The 18,173-nt window shown below is 29.4% G+C and overlaps 1 protein-coding gene across 4 annotated transcripts in view; it reads left to right on the top strand.

Annotated features, from left to right (window-relative positions):
- The window catches only part of LOC145296652 (GTP-binding protein Di-Ras2-like), a 563,663-nt gene extending 547,159 nt beyond the window's left edge, over window positions 1-16,504 (top strand). For all 4 annotated transcript variants that reach the window (XM_080142586.1, XM_080142589.1, XM_080142588.1 and 1 more), the window contains one exon: window positions 3,579-16,504. In XM_080142586.1, coding sequence (XP_079998712.1) covers window positions 3,579-4,208 — 630 coding nt within the window. In that variant the 3' untranslated portion in view covers window positions 4,209-16,504. The remainder of the gene's footprint in view (window positions 1-3,578) is intronic.
- The last annotated feature ends 1,669 nt before the right edge of the window (window positions 16,505-18,173 follow it).

Genomic DNA, 18,173 nt, shown 5'->3' with positions numbered 1-18,173 from the left:
CTATGTTCTTTGAAATGTTGTTTGGGGGATGAGTAGAGTACAAAGATAGTGCCATGATGTTCTCTCTTTTGCAGTCCCGAGAATAACTCAAAAAGTAAAAAAAAAATGTCAGGAATCCAGCAGATAAACATCACCGTGGCATTTATTGGTTTGTTTTTGTTAAAAAATTGTAGAAAATCAGTGTGTTGTCCTAAAAATTGTTCTGTGGCTTTATTATTACAAAGAACCATTTTATTTTTCTATTATCACAAAGAACCATTTTATTTTTCTATTATCACAAAGAACCATTTTATTTTTCTATTATTACAAAGAACCATTTTATTTTTCTATTATTACAAAGAACCATTTTATTTTTCTATTATCACAAAGAACCATTTTATTTTTCTATTATCACAAAGAACCATTTTATTTTTCTATTATTACAAAGAACCATTTTATTTTTCTATTACAAAAAACCATTTTATTTTTCTATTATTACGAAGAACCATTTTATTTTTCTATTATTACAAAGAACCATTTTATTTTTCTATTACAAAAAACCATTTTATTTTTCTATTATCACAAAGAACCATTTTATTTTTCTATTATTACAAAGAACCATTTTATTTTTCTATTACAAAAAACCATTTTATTTTTCTATTATTACAAAGAACCATTTTATTTTTCTATTATTACAAAAAACATTTTATTTTTCTATTATTACAAAGAACCATTTTATTTTTCTATTATTACAAAGAACCATTTTATTTTTCTATTATTACAAAGAACCATTTTATTTTTCTATTATCACAAAAAACTATTTTATTTTTCTATTATTACGAAGAACCATTTTATTTTTCTATTATTACAAAGAACCATTTTATTTTTCTATTATTACAAAGAACCATTTTATTTTTCTATTATTACAAAGAACCATTTTATTTTTCTATTATTACAAAGAACCATTTTATTTTTCTATTATCACAAAAAACTATTTTATTTTTCTATTATTACAAAGAACCATTTTATTTTTCTATTATCACAAAAAACTATTTTATTTTTCTATTATTACGAAGAACCATTTTATTTTTCTATTATTACAAAGAACCATTTTATTTTTCTATTATTACAAAGAACCATTTTATTTTTCTATTATTACAAAGAACCATTTTATTTTTCTATTATTACAAAGAACCATTTTATTTTTCTATTATTACAAAGAACCATTTTATTTTTCTATTATCACAAAAAACTATTTTATTTTTCTATTATTACAAAGAACCATTTTATTTTTCTATTATTACAAAGAACCATTTTATTTTTCTATTATTACAAAGAACCATTTTATTTTTCTATTATCACAAAAAACTATTTTATTTTTCTATTATTACAAAGAACCATTTTATTTTTCTATTATTACAAAGAACCATTTTATTTTTCTATTATTACGAAGAACCATTTTATTTTTCTATTATTACGAAGAACCATTTTATTTTTCTATTATTACAAAGAACCATTTTATTTTTCTATTATTACAAAGAACCATTTTATTTTTCTATTATTACAAAGAACCATTTTATTTTTCTATTATTACAAAGAACCATTTTATTTTTCTATTATCACAAAAAACCATTTTATTTTTCTATTATCACAAAAAAACATTTTATTTTTCTATTATTACAAAGAACCATTTTATTTTTCTATTATTACAAAGAACCATTTTATTTTTCTATTATTACAAAGAACCATTTTATTTTTCTATTATTACAAAGAACCATTTTATTTTTCTATTATCACAAAAAACTATTTTATTTTTCTATTATTACAAAGAACCATTTTATTTTTCTATTATTACAAAGAACCATTTTATTTTTCTATTATTACAAAGAACCATTTTATTTTTCTATTATCACAAAAAACTATTTTATTTTTCTATTATTACAAAGAACCATTTTATTTTTCTATTATTACAAAGAACCATTTTATTTTTCTATTATTACAAAGAACCATTTTATTTTTCTATTATTACAAAGAACCATTTTATTTTTCTATTATCACAAAAAACTATTTTATTTTTCTATTATTACAAAGAACCATTTTATTTTTCTATTATTACAAAGAACCATTTTATTTTTCTATTATTACAAAGAACCATTTTATTTTTCTATTATTACAAAGAACCATTTTATTTTTCTATTATTACAAAGAACCATTTTATTTTTCTATTATTACAAAGAACCATTTTATTTTTCTATTATTACAAAGAACCATTTTATTTTTCTATTATTACAAAGAACCATTTTATTTTTCTATTATTACAAAGAACCATTTTATTTTTCTATTATTACAAAGAACCATTTTATTTTTCTATTATTACAAAGAACCATTTTATTTTTCTATTATTACAAAGAACCATTTTATTTTTCTATTATTACAAAGAACCATTTTATTTTTCTATTATTACAAAGAACCATTTTATTTTTCTATTATTACAAAAAAACATTTTATTTTTCTATTATTACAAAGAACCATTTTATTTTTCTATTATCACAAAAAACCATTTTATTTTTCTATTATTACAAAAAACCATTTTATTTTTCTATTATTACAAAGAAACTTTAACCTATTTTATTTCTATTTCTGAATATCACTTTTTATTACTAATTACTACTATATATTAATGGATATCCATATATATATATATAAGAGTTTATATTTATTACTTGTATATATCATTGTTTATATTTATTACTTGTATATATCATTGTTTATAATTAATGGTTTCCATATCATATTGGATTCTATACTAGCTCTTCTTAGCAGTTTGTTATTCCCCAGCAGATGTGCTGATTCTTTCAGTCATTTTACTCTCCACCGTTCCTCTCTGTTTATGATTTTTACTTCTTTCCATAATGGTAGATGATTCCCTTTTCCTTCTAGATATGGTCAGCTATACCTGATTTTTCAATCTCTCTACATACTATGGCTTTTCGATGTTCTAACCGTTCTTTTAGTGAACCACATGTCTCATCTTTGTATCGTTTTTCAAATGGGATTTCATATGTGTAACTGTGGAAAACTATACAAAGGTGAGGTTGGAAGAACCAGAGTTCGACAGAAACATTCTAGGGTTTGACAAGATACGCCTGAAGAAGGTCAGAGGTTACATCAGTCGAAACGTTATGAAAATCACACTCAAGATGAGAACAGTATTCAGATGAATCCAAATAATACGAATAACCAATCCTCATCTCAAAAATTCAGAAAAGTTTTACTTTTGCTTTTTATAAGTTTTTTTTTTTTTTTAATATTATATATATTATATATAGTTTATATTATATTTCTCTTTTTCTGTCCATTCCACTTTTTCTTGGAAACTACTGAGCCGATTTGGCTGAAATTTTGTATTGACTGACCTTTGCTATAAAATGCAGTGTTATGGTATCCATTCAATGCACAGTTAGGGATTAATATTTAACGCAATATTCAATCATTAGAATGAATGCTTTATGCCAAATCAAAGTCTATTTTCTATTTACCAATAATGTTTGTTTTCCTTTTTCTTTTTTCTATTTATCACTTTTCTTTTCTTTTTCTAGGCCTCCAAAGACCGGTCCGTGCGGCTGCGGGTGATGCCCGAACAGAGCAATGACTATCGAGTGGTAGTGTTTGGGGCTGGGGGAGTTGGCAAGAGCTCCCTTGTCCTCCGCTTTGTCAGGGGTACATTTCGAGAGAGTTACATTCCAACCATTGAGGACACTTACCGGCAGGTGATTAGTTGCAACAAGCAGGTGTGCACGTTGCAGATCACCGACACGACAGGAAGCCATCAGTTCCCTGCCATGCAACGTCTTTCCATTTCCAAGGGTCATGCTTTTATATTGGTTTATTCCATCACAAGTCGACAGTCGATCGAAGAACTGAGACCCATCTTTACCGAGATCACTGAAATCAAAGGGGATGTCGAGAGCATTCCGATAATGTTGGTTGGGAATAAGTGTGACGAAACGAGCCGAGAGGTAACACAGAACCAAGGTGCAGAAGTGGCCAAACGCTGGAACTGTGCCTTTTTGGAAACCTCGGCAAAGACCAATCATAATGTGAAAGAACTTTTCCAAGAGTTGCTTCAATTGGAGAAAAGACGGACCATGAGTCTGCAGCTCGAGACAAAGAAGACAAAATCGCAAAAGCGCAAAGAGAAATTAAAAGGAAAATGTGTTGTGATGTAAAGTCGGGGTTCATCTTCAGATCCTAACATTTATTTTATTTTTTTTTTTTACATTATAATTTTCCTCACTTTTAAATAAATTAATCTCACCAAAAAATTTTCTCTAAAAGATTTTAATTTAAAAATAAATAAATTTAGATGTTGATCTTATAAAATTTAGAACAGTTTCTTTTTTTTTTTAAATTTCAAATTGAAAAAAAAATACTAAGAAAAATTCCATATTGGATTGATAAAATGATGAAATTAAAGATAAAAATCAAGTTTTGTATTTTGCTGATTCATTGTTACTGGCTTAAATGACACTCATTTCCCCTGATTTACAGGATTTCCTGTCTTATCAATGGCAGATCAGCAAAATAAAATAAAACTGATTTGAAAAGAAAATTATGCAAGGTTCAAAGAGTGGATGGCAAAAAAAAAAGGTTTAGAAAAAAAAAATCCTACAAAAATATTGGTTCATTTTCTAATTCCTACACGTTGTTTATAATTTCTACATGTTATTTTCCTTGGAAAAAAATAGAAACAACAACAAAAAATATCTCTGACCAGAAATATCCATATGCAAATTGTTGATTTCAAAAAAATGTGAAAATATTTGAACAACCAAAAATTATTGAAGTGTAAAGATTTTGTGTTTGTTGGGTTTTGATGCTCACCTAACTGGAATGGTTCATGCAACGGACAGACGTAACTTTTAAAACGTTTTATTATGGATTAACTAAGCTGTTTGCTTCCAAAAAAAGTCTTAACTTTAATAAGAAAAATGTGGAAAAGAAAATGTGCAACCACAAATTGAAAAGAAAGGAATGCTCTTCCAAAAAAAAAAAAAGTATATTTAAGGAAAAAATAAAGTTTTAAATTAATTCAACCAAGCCAAACAAAGTTCAATACAGAACAAAAAGGACATGTTTTTTTACAATGAGAATTTTTCATGAAAACTTGTAGGACTACAAACTGAATACTGGAATGAAAATTGAAGAAAAGGCATTTTTTTAAGAAAAAAATATGAACAGAAATTTTTATAGTCAGCAAGAAAGTAAAATTAAAGAGAAAGTCAAGAAATTGTGCAAATTAATTTGTAACAATTCGTGACAATTTCTATCCATTTTGGTTTTAACATTTTGGTTTGCTACATGAATAAGAGACAAAACATGGACGACCATATTTTGCCTCATGGATTTTTTTTTATTTTGATTTTTCAAATTTTCACTAGACTGCATTGTCCACATCTTTCCAACCCAACAGGCTGCCGATGGCCATGATCAAAGCCTGATTTTAGACATTTTAATCTTTTTTCAGTAAAATTATGGAAGTTTTCCAAATTTTGACGCACAGTTTGTGTCGGCCGGCCTTTTTTATTTGGCGAGTGCCCATCCAGTGTCTTTGTAAATAATAGTTTCTAATATCAGCTATTGTGCACGTACATCACAGATTTTTTTCAGTATCCTTTGATCTAAGGACTAACCAGATTAACCCACTTGTGCTGAACCGAAGGTGGTCACATTTTTTACTCTATTTTACCCCAAACAAGGCATAAATTCCACTTGGAATGTAAGGGGTTACAATTTGGGATCGTGTTCAACAGGGGACTGGGGAGTTGAGCGACGAAATGTCTGTTCACATTACATTTAAATTTCTGCATGTTAGTTCAGTCAGGGAAGCAGAAAATGGGGAGGAAATTCCAAAATTCAGCAGTCGGAGAAAAAACTATTAGAGTAGAAGATTTTTGGTATCTAGGGACCTCAACAGTGAAGGGTGCTGCTTGTTGGGTTAGGTAGGTGTATGTCAAGGGAGCACAAGTGCTAGGAGTTCATCAGAGCATATTCCATTAAAGTGTTTGTAAAACAGGCATGGTGAATTGACATTGTGGTGATGAGACAGAGATTTCAACTTGGCCGATAGTGTGGGACCTATTGGATTTGAAACTTTTTTGAATACAAATACTAAAAGTGAGGCACCAGATATGCGTAGGCAAATTGTGGCTTTGTAAAAATATAGGATGCGTTCTGGTGTGAGTAATCTTCTATCACGGTAGAGGGAGCCCATCTTCTTTGCAGCAGCCTTGGCAATGTCCTTAATGTATTTGTTTCAATTCATGTTTAATCATATCGCTGCATTTTGTGGGTAAATGCCTATAGAACAATATTTGTCCCAATTGTATTTTAAAAAAGAAAAAAAAAAAAACTTATGTATTTGGCAAATTGTACAATGGTCGTGATTTAAAACTAATAAATCTCAAGGTAATATATTTTGGTCTTGCCTACATATTCGAATAATAATCTATTAAGCTGACTTACTGAACGGTATTTGTGGTCGGAACTGGTAACATGTTTTAAGTTTTAGCATATTTTTCAGGGTCTCCATGAAATGGCTGTACTAGTTGGTATTTATGGCTTAACCAAGTAGAACACCAATGTACTCCTGCTTTCCATGGAAACGGCACTAACTCTATGCGAGGTTGACTGGCTTTCTCCAAAGGAGGAAGTTCCATGGGAGTATGAAATTCATGGGAAATGACAATGTTAGGTTTTTGCAACTCTTGGAGGGAGGTGTTGATGTCCTCCTACATACAGTGCCTGGTATTCCAAAATGGGTCACCCATCTGGTACTGACCAGCCTTAACATTGCTTAACTTTGGTGATCTAACGAGGACCGGTGTATGAACGTGATTATGCCATCATTCTTTCCGTCAGGTTAGGGTTGACCAATTCTCAAATGGTTTTGACCCAAAAGTAATAAATTTAGTTTTACAAATTTTGAAAGTATTTTTTTTAGATTTTGTAACTGTATATCGCAAGAAATTCATGGTTTGAATAATTCTACAATAGCTTCGATCATGCTTTAAAAAAAAAAAAATTTATTTAGAAAATTAAAAAAGGAAACCTTATTTCCAAAATTCCCTAAATGTTATTGCATATCTTAAGTAAAATACCACGTTTGTTTTTTTGTTTTTTAATCTCTCCAGACAAGGTATGAAGCTGCTTGATATAAGGAGTAAAAAAAACGATTTAGAAGACAGCAATTCTTTTTTTCTTCGAAACATCGCTCCTGGAACGTGAGGACTAAAGAACAAAATAAGAGAAGCAAGAGTTACGAGTTTGATGAAAGTAAATACAAGTCCGCTTTCTTCTCTCTTTATTAATACTCTCTGGGGGTATTTACATTGGTATAATGGATGGCATCAGAGACTATGGAATCTGCTGAGTTCATTTAACAATTACAGATTTGATAGAATTAATATCATTAAGTGGTGGGCGGGGGTAAAAATATGAATTTGCATCCCCCAGCAATGGATAAAATAGTAACTTATATTCAAATATTGTTTACAATAGGTAATATTGTGTTGGCATTTTAAGAGGTTGATATTACATAAAACAGATTGTAATCATAGATTGACGTTAGGCAATATACAAATTGTGTATGAGCGATAAAAATGGTTTTATATATATATATATGCGAGAACGTTTTGGACTTAATATAAATCTATTATGTAATTTATGTTTTTATTTTTTCAAAAACAGAAGTTAGCCGCATCAGGCATACGAAAACCTGGATTGAAAACCATGAATACTGAAACGAAGTCTTTTACTGAATTATAAAAGTAATTGATTCATAAAATTTCGTTGCAGTTAAACTTTTCTGTTTTTGCGTAGATCACTACTTCTGGTCTGTTAATTTTGTAAACGTTCGACTTTATTTTTGTAGCTTATTTTATACATTTAAAACGTGGTTTTTTTTTTCTCACGATTACAAGCATAATAATAGATTTTTACGGTTACTAATTTAATAATATTTAACATAAAACTATTTTTTTGCCAAACAAAACAAAGACAAAATGTTCAATTAGTCATTACAATTGTCTTAGAATCAACATTGACTGATGTCTGTGAAAACATGTCTGTTCTTCACAACTCTAGTAAACAGCAAACCTTGGGTGAAATATTTGCAAAGCTGGTGCTTGTCCAGAATTCTCCCTATATTATAAAAACAAAAATACAAAAAAATCTTTGTACATACCTGTGACAGAACAAAAGGTTATATTCCAAAAATCACAACTTTATCAAGTGATTTTATTTTTATGAAGAAAATCATTTTAAAGCTATTAATAAGAAACCGTAGGCATTACAAGTCTGATCTTGCAAGTTTGAATTATTGACTTATCTCCCTTTGTTTCTTCCAAATGATGATGCAATATGTTGCTTGCTCATAAAATTTTATTTTCTCAATTAAAAATAATTTATTCTTGTCCAGAATCCCCCTCTCCCATATATATAAAAAAAAAAACAATAATTAAAGAAAACTATGTATGGTGTATGTACCTTGTGGTGAAACGAAAATATCACTTTCCAAAAATCATATAAATTGATCAAGTAGTTTTAGTTTTAAACAAGAAAATCAAATTTTATGAGTATCTAAAGCGTGACTGTCTTATCCACCATTTTAAAATCTAAAAAAAAAACAAAAAAAAACAAGATAATTCAACAATAATTCAAACTTATGAGATGTATGTTGTAATGTCTGTGAATTTCCATTAATCACAAAAAAATGATTTTCTATATAAAAAATAAATCTACTGTATCAATTTATGTGATTTTTGGAATATGACATTTTTATTCTGTCATGGGTATGTACGTCATACAGATATTGAAAATTTTTGTTTTTTAATATACAGAGAATTTTGGACAAAAACTGCAAAGTTTGGCTGACATCTTTAAAACTGAAGCATTGTTGCCAGTAAATACAGTTCCATCTATGCAGCATCGGATAAATTAATGTCCTGGAAGTACCAAATCAGTAATACATGATGTCTTATTAGCCTTGTTGGGTTATGAGAGTTTCCTCTGAAGGAGGAAGTTTATAGGGAATATCAAATTTATGAGCTGTCCCAATCTGGAACTGTATATCCCGGTCACGGAAAGAGGACATGCAGCAGATATCATTTCCAAATGGTCACCTATCTGTTATTGGCCAGGCTCCATATTGCTTAACTTTAGTGATCTAATAAGAACCAGTGTGTCAACACGATTCTGGCATGGCAGTGTAGGAAATTTAAGTCTCCACTTGTAGTCTTAACTGATCAAATTTAAATTTCTGCCAGACTTTGAAAGGAATAAGTTTTGCATGAAACGTCAAATGCCACATTTTCTCAAATCTAAACAAACAATTAAAAAAAATGATTTTGTGGCCTAAATTATTATAAAAATACTTGTTCCCAAACAATTCAATCTTTTTGGAAATAGATAAATATTACATAATTGATTTATCCAACTCCAAACTGATTATCTTTACATAATGAATTATTAAATTTATTAATTGTTAAATTAATAACATATTAAAAAACAAAAAAAATGGAAATGTCTTTCAATGGAAAAGTTTATTTTTTATAGTTTTTTTTTATTACCTTTAGGGAAAAAATTAGTATCTTTGAATTTTTTAAAATTTCGGTTAATTTATTGTTTTTTTTTTGTTTTTTTTAAAATAAAACGAACAAGATGTCTTACACCTTCCACTGAATTCCCCCCTCCATCACTGCCCCCCCCTCAAATTAGTCAAATTAGATTTTACTTTTTAAATTACATGTGAACATCCTGAAAAAAAGAAAAACAATTAAAAAAAAATAAATAAATTTAAAATGTGTGCATGTTTTGTGTACATTTCTTAAGTTATGGGTTATAAAATGATGCGTGTGAAATTTCCATGGTGTTCCCCATCTCAAATGCATACAAAGTCATCTGTTGGTGGAAAGTTAGTCATTTAGTAGTATTAGTATGAATGAAAGAGTAATAATTTGTTTAGCTGCTTCCTTTTGAGGAGCAGGTAATAAAGTTAGACACAAGGTCAGTTTATCATGCAAGTCCAGTATCCCCAAAGATGTATGCATGTCCCAGCGGTATTCACCCTAGGTGGGTGAACCAACTTCTTATGAAGGAGGAAGTTTCATGGAAATATAAAGTACACAAGTGGTCCCCAATCGCATGTATATCCTGTTCATGAGAAGCTGACAGCATTAAGTTTTTGTAATTTTGCAACGTGTTTGACGTCATCCTACATCGCTTGATATTGCAGAACGGTCACCCATCTGGTACTGACCAGGCTCAATGTGGCTTAACTTCTGCAATCTAATGAGAACCAATGTGAACATGATTATGCTGTATATTCACCTTCAGGCCTGTCAGTATTAACGGTGAGGGTACATCAGACAAAACGAGCATCGTATCCCAAATGAGGAGGTAATGATTGGGAGGATGACCTCCTGATACCAACTAGAAAAGATACTACACTTTCATTTTTTTTAATAAATAATTCAATTTTCCTTACAAATTAGGCACAAGGCCATCGAAAATGTGGACAGGGTTGATGGTCACACTTTGTTTATTCATCACCAGACACATCTTGACACATTCGTCCAAGCACTGTTTCATTCTTTTACCATTTGTCCAACATTTTCACTTCAGTAGTCACCAAAATACCACATTTACTCCCTGGGCTACCCTACTTATTATATCCTCATTTGTCAATGAAAATTCACTCCTTTGAGCTGAAATAAATTTAGTTTTTAGTAATATTAGACGTATCAGATTACTGAAAAGGTACAACTTTTAATATTGTCTGCTAAATCCTCCAAAATTGAGGATTTTTGTGTGTGTGAGAAGATTTCTCAAGGTCAAGATAACCAGATGACAACCATTGGTTAGATACGAATTGCACAGTTGCTTTCTTCATTCTCTCATTATATAAGGACACTTTCTCTGTCTGTCCATTAGTCACAATTTTTCAATATAAAAAATGTCTTTTTTTAGAAATATGAAATAATTCATTGTAATATAGTCAATACATTTCCAACAAATAAAGCAGATGCAATAACTGGAAATCGAAACTGAAGCCTTCAGATTTTTAATTCAATGTTTTACTAACGAAACTATAGAGATTTTTTCAGTTTAATGTTTTATGACAGAGCTATAGAGATTTTTAATCTAATATTTTATGAATGGAGCTATAGAGATTTTCTTGTAAATAGATCTTGAAAAATTATCCGAACAAAATAATTACATAACTGATGTGACGTCATAAATTTATGAGTTTTTACGTCATATTTCAAAGCATGCATATCTATATATAATATATATATATATTTATAATGCGTCGACACATATAGTTTTTAAATAAATTTGTATACATTTTATATAATTCTAAAAATGCCTCTTATGTTAGGAGTGAATCTACCAACGTATCAAAAATATGCAATCAACAAATACTTGTTAATCTGCATAAAATGTGCATGAAAAATAAATTTGTCTTGGTTCATTTAACATTGTAACACTTGTGTATAAAAATGAAATTAAAATCGTAAGTGGATGTAAAAAGATTTTATGTTCAAACAGGTTAATTCAATTTTGAAACAGTTCATCTGAATGAAATTCTGACTAGTTTTTGTGTCATTGTTTTAGTTATTTATTTAAAATATCATTTATTAGTGTCAGATTGACTTTCTGGGATTCCAAGATGTCTGCGAATATAACTAGAAAAAGTACCAACATCTGTGTCTACATGAAGTTATCTCTAATGAGATAGCTTTATATTGACACAAGAACACCTATTGCGTTACTTGATGAATTATTTTTTTATTCAAATTTGTTTTTAAATATTGAAATAAATAAAATCAAATATTAAATTTTAATTTTATTAAAATCAAAAATTAAATTTAATATAAAGCAAAATTAAATTATAACAATTATCTCCCTTGCCAGCTCTATAAAGGAAGATAACAATTGCAAGTATTTAGATGCTTGGACATCATAAGTGGATATATAAAAAAAGATTTTTTTAAATACATGTTACGTAAAAACACTATTACATGTGATCTTGAAAATAGTAAAAAAAAACAAAAAAAAACCCACAAAATTTATTTAAAAAAAAAAATGACCAAGTAGAAAAGTAAACTAATTACAAAAAAAAAAAAATAGCCAATGTAGCTTTAATGGATTAGTCTCATACTGGCAATTTTGTATGATGAACAGACTTATCTCCCTTGTTTTTATTGTAATTTCACTATTTCAAATTGGAAAATGGCGGATCAATATTTTTTTTTTCTTTTTGTAAAATATATTTCTAGCAGATTTACAACTGTCATTTTTTTTGTAGTTTTTGGAAATGTTAATAATTTTGACATGACACATAAATGTGTACTAATGTTTTCGACTTAAAAGTTATTTTGATTTTTTTTAATAAGTGGGTAACTTATAATGCACAAGTGCCAAGATTTGGTATTGGATTGAAATAGAATGTTTAATTTAGGGACATTTAATGCTCAAATAAAAATAAAAGAAAAAATTTATCTTATGTTATACAATTAAATCTATAAAAGTGAGTGTGTGTGAGGACACTTCCCAACCTATATACTCCACAAAATTTTCATCTACAGACCTGAAATTTGGTATATAGGGTGTTTAAGCACGTGGAATACTTTTTAATCGGTTTTTATCCACAAAAAAGCCTGTTAAGGGGTCAAAATTAAAAAATTGGTATATGAGGGTCATCGGATTTTTACCTGTTTGCTAACAGTTTCATGAATGCGCAAGTGTGAATAGCTCACATTACAGATTCTTATGTTAAGAATAAGTAGGTTTGAAAACACTTTTAAAAATCGTGTCAAGCTGGCTTAATGGTTGTTGTACTTGACTTACTATTATAAGGTTTGGGTTTCGATCTCAACACGGGTATTTTTTTTTTTTTTACTTACAAGAATTGAACTGTTTTGAAAAAAAAACATAATATTCACATGCACATGTCTCAGTTTCTTTTCGTTTTTTTTTTTTTTTTACTTAATTTTTTTTAAGGAATTTAATGTTACGTTTAATACCGGGCAACGCCGGGTACATCTTCTATTATATTATAAACTCAAATATTGAATTTAATATAAAGCAAAATTCAACTGTAACAGTTATCTCCCTTGCCAACTCTATAAAGAGAGATAGCAATTGCAAGTATTTGTTACAAGTTTGAAATAGCAGGAAGTCTAAATTTGAGGACATTTAATGTTATTCCTCGCCACACATTCGTGAACAATTTAGAGATTGCATTCCCTTTTCCATTTGACTCCCTTTTCTTTTAGCTGAATGCTCTTGGACTGCCTTTCCTTTATATGCCTTTCTTACTTTTGTTCTTGGCTGTGTCTCTTGGGGCAGCCTCTGATTCAATTAAGAACTTGGTGACCTTGCCCCTCCCACGTATTTTTATTTCTTGAAGTTATGAAAGGCAACACACAAAGGAGAAATATATATAAAAGAGAGAGAGAGAGTAAACAAAAAGATAAATTCGTTGAAATGATCTCACTGAACCATTTTTCTCTCGATGGGTCAATTCCTTGTCACGGTAAAGTACAGTTAAAATAAACAAAAACAAAGAAACATGAGAATAAATAAATGTTTGGCTATTGGCCATCTTGGATCTCATCTTGAAAATCATTTTCAGCAATGAGAATCTATCAAAAGTGGATCATTTAAGACTGTGCTTTGATGTGGTATTTACAAAGATAGCCACTATCCTCATCACTGATTTAAACATATTTTATCTGTTAGACGAAATTATTAAATGTTTCGTTATTTCTTTAAATCGTATTGCCATAAAAAACGTTTTGTTTTTGTTTTTTTGTATTTTTTTTTAAATATCACATCAGTTTTTTAAAGTTAGTTGGTAGAAGTCCAGAATAGTTAACATTTGATAACTCCTTAAATAAGTGTAAACAACAAAACATAATTCATATCAAACGCATTAAAATGAAATTCCCTGCATAACCATCCAAGTTGTAACATTTATAACACATTTTTCTATTTCATACTTTTTCTTTTATAAATCTTCAAGATATAAAGACTGGCACAACATGCCTACAAATCTTAGCAAACATTAAAAGTGAGTGTGAAAAATACAGATTTTTATTAAAAAAAAAACAAAAAAAAAAAAACAAGTATGAAATGAAGAAACTTGATTAGTTAGCTAAAGAATTTCATTCTACTGTGTTTGATATAAATTATGTTTTTGTCGTTAACTATTCTATACTTTTATCGAATAAATAATGTTAATGCATTTTAATAGGAAATGAGATTATGAGTAATTTTTGTTAGAAAAACAAAAAATACTCATAATATCATTTCCTATTAAAATGCATTAACATTATTTATTTAAAGGTTTATTTTGCTCAACACACACCCGGGCAACGTGTCTTATCGCTGTTAAACTACAGCAACACTAAACACTCACTATCTTTTGCATTTAGGTGCACAAAACATCGAAAATAAGGTTCAAAAAACATCCAGATGTAAAATAGTGACTGCTTTTGTGCCACTGTAGTTTTCCAATACAGAAATTAAACTGGCGATACAATTGTATCACGTGATGAGTGAAATTTAAATGGAAAAGAAAAATAATTTTTTTTTCGTTGCCTTTTTTTTTTTTTTATCAAAATGTGATAGGAGTTTGGAGGATCATTTTATTTTATTTTTTTTTTTACACCCAATTTCTCGTATGTCACGTGATAATCAGTTTTTTTATGGTGATGTAATTTTAACAAAACACAATTATTTGAAGAAAATTGTATTTTATCTTTTCATTTTATTTGCAATGAGGTTTCTCAACCTAATAAAATTGTATTTTATCTTTTCATTTTATTTGCAATGAGGTTTCTCAACCCAATAAAATTGTATTTTATCTTTTCATTTTATTTGCAATGAGGTTTCTCAACCCAATAAAATTATTATTACTGGATGTACTTGATAGAAATCAAAATTGATCACAATCTGACTACTGTAAATGTATTTATTTATTTTTATTTTTTTTTTTCAAAGTGGCATTTATCACAGGCAGCAGCACACATAAACACCTCTTTTCTCGTTCAAGTCTCGTCAGCTAAGGATGATAAAGCTGGCCAGTTGTGTTAATGGAAAGGTTTGAAGGTCAGATGTTTTACAGAAGTTTTACAGACCATAGAATTTACGGTTGTGGTCCTTTTGACTGCTCTTAGTTGTTTAGGTTTGAATGAAAAAAGGTGTTTTCAAATCCCACTAGCTAAGAGAGAGTCATGCCTGGAAACTTCTCTTTAGTGATCCACATCCATCTGACCTGCAAAGTTTTCCGTTAACACAAACGTAAGAGGCACCCAACTATCTTTATTGTAATGAGAACGCTGATGAATAAAAAAAAAAATGACAATAGAATTTGGTATCTTAAATTCTTTGGTGTTTGAAAATCAATCAATAAAAATACCAAATTCTTTTCAGTCTATATTGAAAAAATCACTTTCAATATAATTTTTTTTTTTTCGGGATCTCAAGGCACTGCCCTATCATACTGCCATTCTACCAAGACCATTACAACAGATTGACCAGAAATCAAGAGAAAAAGCCAAAAGGATTAAGGCTTGTTGATAAAAGGGCCCACTGGATGCTTAAAAAAAGTAAACAAACAAAAAAACGTATCTATGAACCTAATGTTGTATATTGGTTTTTATTAGTTTAACTTTGTTGGTTTGTTTTAGTTATAGCATTTTCTCACACACACACGTATCCGCATCCATGCCTACAACTCCCACAAGGTGGGCTGATATGGTTCTGAACTGTGAGGTTTACGTACTAACCAGTGCACGTTTTAAAAAAAGAAACAACTTTATCTCACCTACATAAATGCTTTCAAGGATGCGATGATAATGTGATAGATGAAATTCATCTAGTTAAAGATTACTGAAAATTGGTGACTTTAGAAAGAAGCAAAAAATAATAGTGATGTAAAAAAACAAAAAAAAAACATTCGCATCAAAATACATTGGAATATTTTATGACAAGAACATTTTTGTTATGTTTGTTTTATAATGGTTAATATTTATTTAAAAAAAAAAAACAACAAACAACAACAAAAAAAAAACCTACAACTTTTTCACAACATTTCATGTAATATTGCATATATGTTTTTAATTTATTTTTGTCTTGGCTATTCAATTTCTTTTTTGGATTCCCCCTGCCTCACGGATCCCATAATTTTTATTTTTTATTATTTTTTGTCAAAAAAAAAAAAAAGAAATGTTACTTTATTATTATTATAAAATTGTCATTTTGTTATTTTTTGTTGTTGAAACGTAAATAAAACATTTTTATTTTTTAATTCTGACCTTCGAAAAAGAAAATGTAAAAAAAAAAAGTCAGTATTCCAACAAAAAATTTCTTCAATCACTGAACTTTTAAATATAAAATAAAAAAAAAAATTGTTAATTTTTCCCCCAACCCCAAATAAATGTTAGTTGCAACATCATGAATTTTGTTTTGTTGTCTTTTTTCGTGAATGATTTGCATTTTTATATATATATTTTTTTTTTAATAATCCAAGTCACTTGATTTCTTTAGTTGGTTCCCCCACCATTAATTGAAGTGTGTGATCACATGATCAAACGGCTTCACTTCAGATAAGTTACACAATAATTCCAATTTCTTAATTTATTCAATGATTGCTCCAGTCCCAACAAGCTAGAGAATGTTCTTTTTAGGCCATAATAGCTTGGAAGTGATTGTAGGAAAAACACAATTGCAATCCGAACTTCAAACAGAATTTTTCAACGCTGAAAATGACTATTCTGAAATTTCCAACACCAACATTTTCGAAAAAGGCACACTATTTATTTATAAATTGCATTGATTTTTTTTTTTTACAAGGGAATCATTTATCAAGGCATGAAGACTGCTCGAGGATAAGGATTAATGAACATAAGGTGATAGTGTAGTAATTGTTAATGATGTAAGTTGGGTTGAATTTGATTATTTATGGGAACGATTCAACAAGAACTTGTTCATATTGGATTTGATGGCTATAATATTGTAGTCGGTTGGGAAGCAGGCCAGCGGTACAGTGTTCCACAAGTGGGCGATTCTAGAAATGAAGCTTTGTTATAGGAATCTGTGTTTTAATTTAGGCATAGATAGCATATAGATTTATTTACATCGATTTTTACAAAATTATTGCTATTTTTTGGCTTCTTGCATGTTGATTAGGCTTTTTCGTATAAAAAGCAAAACTAATTCAAAGCTAAGTAAGCGTTCTTTGGCATCATGCCGGGAAACATCCAGAAGCAATCAGCTTTGATCAATGTTGTATATCAAACAATTGCTATTCGATCTGGACAATTGGGAGCTGGTTTCCCCCTCCCCAACATCTGTTGGAAAAAAAAACTGTCAAATTTGGGTAAACAAACCCAAATGCTGCCTCGCAGCAAAAGTTAACTGCGTGACTTCTATGTGACCATCTTAATTAGGTCAAATGGAAGCAGCAGAGTTAACTTTTATTGCGGACACCTGTTTTTAATAGTTAAATAAATAAATTCAAACATATCTCCATTGTATGTTGCGGTGGCCCAATGGTTAACGTTGCATTATTTTTTTAACACTTTAATTTCCAACTTTGCCTCAAGAGTTCGGGTTCGATCCTCATACTCACCTACCAAAACTTTTTTTTTTTTTTTTAACCCCCATCCACCCCCGGAGTTTGGATTTACCAAAAACCACACACACACACCTCAAAACACCCAGGCATCGCTGGGTACCTCCCCCCCCTAGTCTATAATATAAATCTCACCTGTCTGTTTAAATGAATGAATGTATGTATGTATGTTTGTATGTCTGCCTAAAACTTTCGACAGAGGCGACGGATTTTCAGGAGATCAGTATCATTTTGAAGCTCGACCCTTTGGGCGATAAATATTGAAAAATTGGCTAAAAACATTAGTTCCTTCATCTTCAACTGGGCACTTTTCTACAGGGAGGGATCGCTTTTTTTTTGCCAATATTTTCGAAAGTTATCGACTCTTTTCGATTGTCTAGCTTTAATTTAAACCTATGTCACTTCCGGAATGGCGATGAGAGCAACAGCTAACATGTCACGTTTCTTTTCACTTTCTTTTTCTCCTTTGTGGTACGGGTTCAAGCCTGCC

The sequence above is a fragment of the Euprymna scolopes genome, chromosome 17 (assembly GCF_053919585.1).
Source record: "Euprymna scolopes isolate OS-2025 chromosome 17, ASM5391958v1, whole genome shotgun sequence".
Lineage (NCBI taxonomy): Eukaryota > Metazoa > Mollusca > Cephalopoda > Sepiida > Sepiolidae > Euprymna > Euprymna scolopes.
Note: the sequence above shows the minus strand (reverse complement) of the source record. Positions and strands in the feature narration are given on the sequence as shown.